General features: G+C 35.1%; 1 gene segment (V, D, J or C); it reads right to left on the bottom strand.

Moving 5' to 3' along the window:
- Positions 1-270: 270 nt before the first annotated feature.
- Positions 271-1600, bottom strand: LOC112136448. The segment is given in 3 exon segments: positions 271-599; positions 678-959; positions 1055-1600. Coding segments are annotated over 3 exon segments (975 nt in total).
- Positions 1601-2053: the final 453 nt, after the last annotated feature.

Raw genomic sequence — 2053 nt, forward strand, 5'->3', positions numbered from 1 at the left:
GTAATTGTGGCTCCACTTTGCCAAAAATAAACTTTAATAATAGGTTTCTTTATTGGTACATGTCTTCACTCATCAAAATTATAAAGATTCAGTGGTTAATATGTAATTTTATATTATTATGTTCTATTTATGAAGGATTTATAATAATAAGAAAACTTCAAAGTAAGACAACACTTTATATTTATAACATAGTAAAATTGTAAAGTGAGATTTAACTTTAAATAAATAAAAAAAAAAACACAATAATCTGCAATGTATTACAAAATGGAATTAGGTTAAACAATACTGATAATAGTTGATCTTCTCACCTGAAACCTCTACAGTCTTCTCAGCAGAAAAGCAGTGATGCTGAACTTTACATTTCAGAAGCTTCAGGTTTTTCCAGCTGCTGGATGGAACTGTCAGTTCACTGATTACTGTGGTTTTGTTTGAGAATTCATTCACTCTGTCAGTGGATGGTTGTTTACCGTCCATTAACCAGACCAGCTCAGCATCAACATTGTGGATGAAGCATGTAGCTTTCACATCAGAGTTGGTCATCATCACTGTCTTGAAGCTGGGAATCTCCACATGAATGGAAGGAGGATTGAATCCAAAGACTGCAGGAGGAACGTGAGATCATGACTAAAAACATTTCTTCTATAATATTATCATTACATTTTCTGATCTGTTCTTACCTGAACACAGGCTGATGTTTTTTTTAGCGCTTTTTTCCAGAAACCCGTCAAACACTTCACAGGTGAAGGTCTTCCCTGTTTTCCACTCTGTCTGAAGAACATCCAGTCGACTGATTACAGTCACACGTCCATTTGGATCCATGCTGACGTCTGTGCTTGATGCAGATTTTGACTCTGAGTCTGAAAACCAATTAATTTGTGGATTAAAGCCTGATCCAGAACACAAGAGTTTCTGTTTTCCTGACTCTCTACTGGAGATCTGAATGACTTCCACTCTTGGATCTGCTGGATAGAATGTAGAGAAAAACACATGAAGGATTCAGTCAGTGAAAATACTTGTTAGATCTCTCCTTTTTCTAGAAGAGAAACATTCTCACCAGAAACACTGATGGCTTTGGACTCAAAAGACTGACTGGAAAAGCCTTGATGGACTTTGCAGCTGAAACTCTGGTCACTCTTCCAGTAGGACTGAGGAACAGAGAAGCTGACACTGACTGTATGTGAGGCTGGAGCTTCAGGAAGATCAACATACTGTTTGTCAGAAATGTCAGCTCCTTTAGAGTGAAGTGTGACATAGATATGCTGTGAGGAGAGCTGTGAAAGATCACAGTGCAGCTTGAAGTCATTGTGTTGTTTCTGCAGGTCTGACAGAGATCTCCTGATGTTCACCTGAGGAGCTGGAACTGCAGGACCTGAAGGATGACGGAAACTATGAGGCTTTAATAGATTAAAAACAGTCATCAATTCTCAGTAACTTTGGGTTTTTTGAATGAAATTGTTTAGCCAAATCTGCTGTTTGGTTTTGTAGATCCAAACACTATCTTTATTCTTTGGAAATATTAATATATGTTTCTAGTCTTGTTTCTTCACTAAAGCAGTAGCTGTGATTCTTTTTGTTGTTTTAAGCAAAGTGGAGAGATTTAATCTTGTTTTTATGAGAGCTTAAGTGTTTTAGCCTTTTTGGGCACATAAACCTCAGAATCTCAGAGAAAACAACGTTTACAAAGATTAAGCGGTAACACTTTATAATAAGATTCCTTAACAAGCTTTGTTAACACATTAATAAGCATTATTAACATTCTTATAAGGTGTTAGTAAGACATTTATTGGTGTAATAAGCCTAATAAGGCTTATTAAATTCCTAAGTTAACACATTTACAAGCATTATTAATGTGTTAATATGATGCTTATTGTTACATTTATTACCATCGTATACGTGGAACAAATAAGTGTTAACAAGCTTAATAAGAATCTTTAACAAAACTTGTTAACAAATTAGTAAGTCTTATTAATGTGTACAGTTCTTGTAAGACATTTAATAGCATTATACATGTCTCACACTGACTTATGTGTTAATAAGCTTAATAAGAACCTTT

Source organism: Oryzias melastigma, linkage group LG13, assembly GCF_002922805.2.
Source record: "Oryzias melastigma strain HK-1 linkage group LG13, ASM292280v2, whole genome shotgun sequence".
In the NCBI taxonomy this organism is placed as follows: Eukaryota; Metazoa; Chordata; class Actinopteri; order Beloniformes; family Adrianichthyidae; genus Oryzias; species Oryzias melastigma.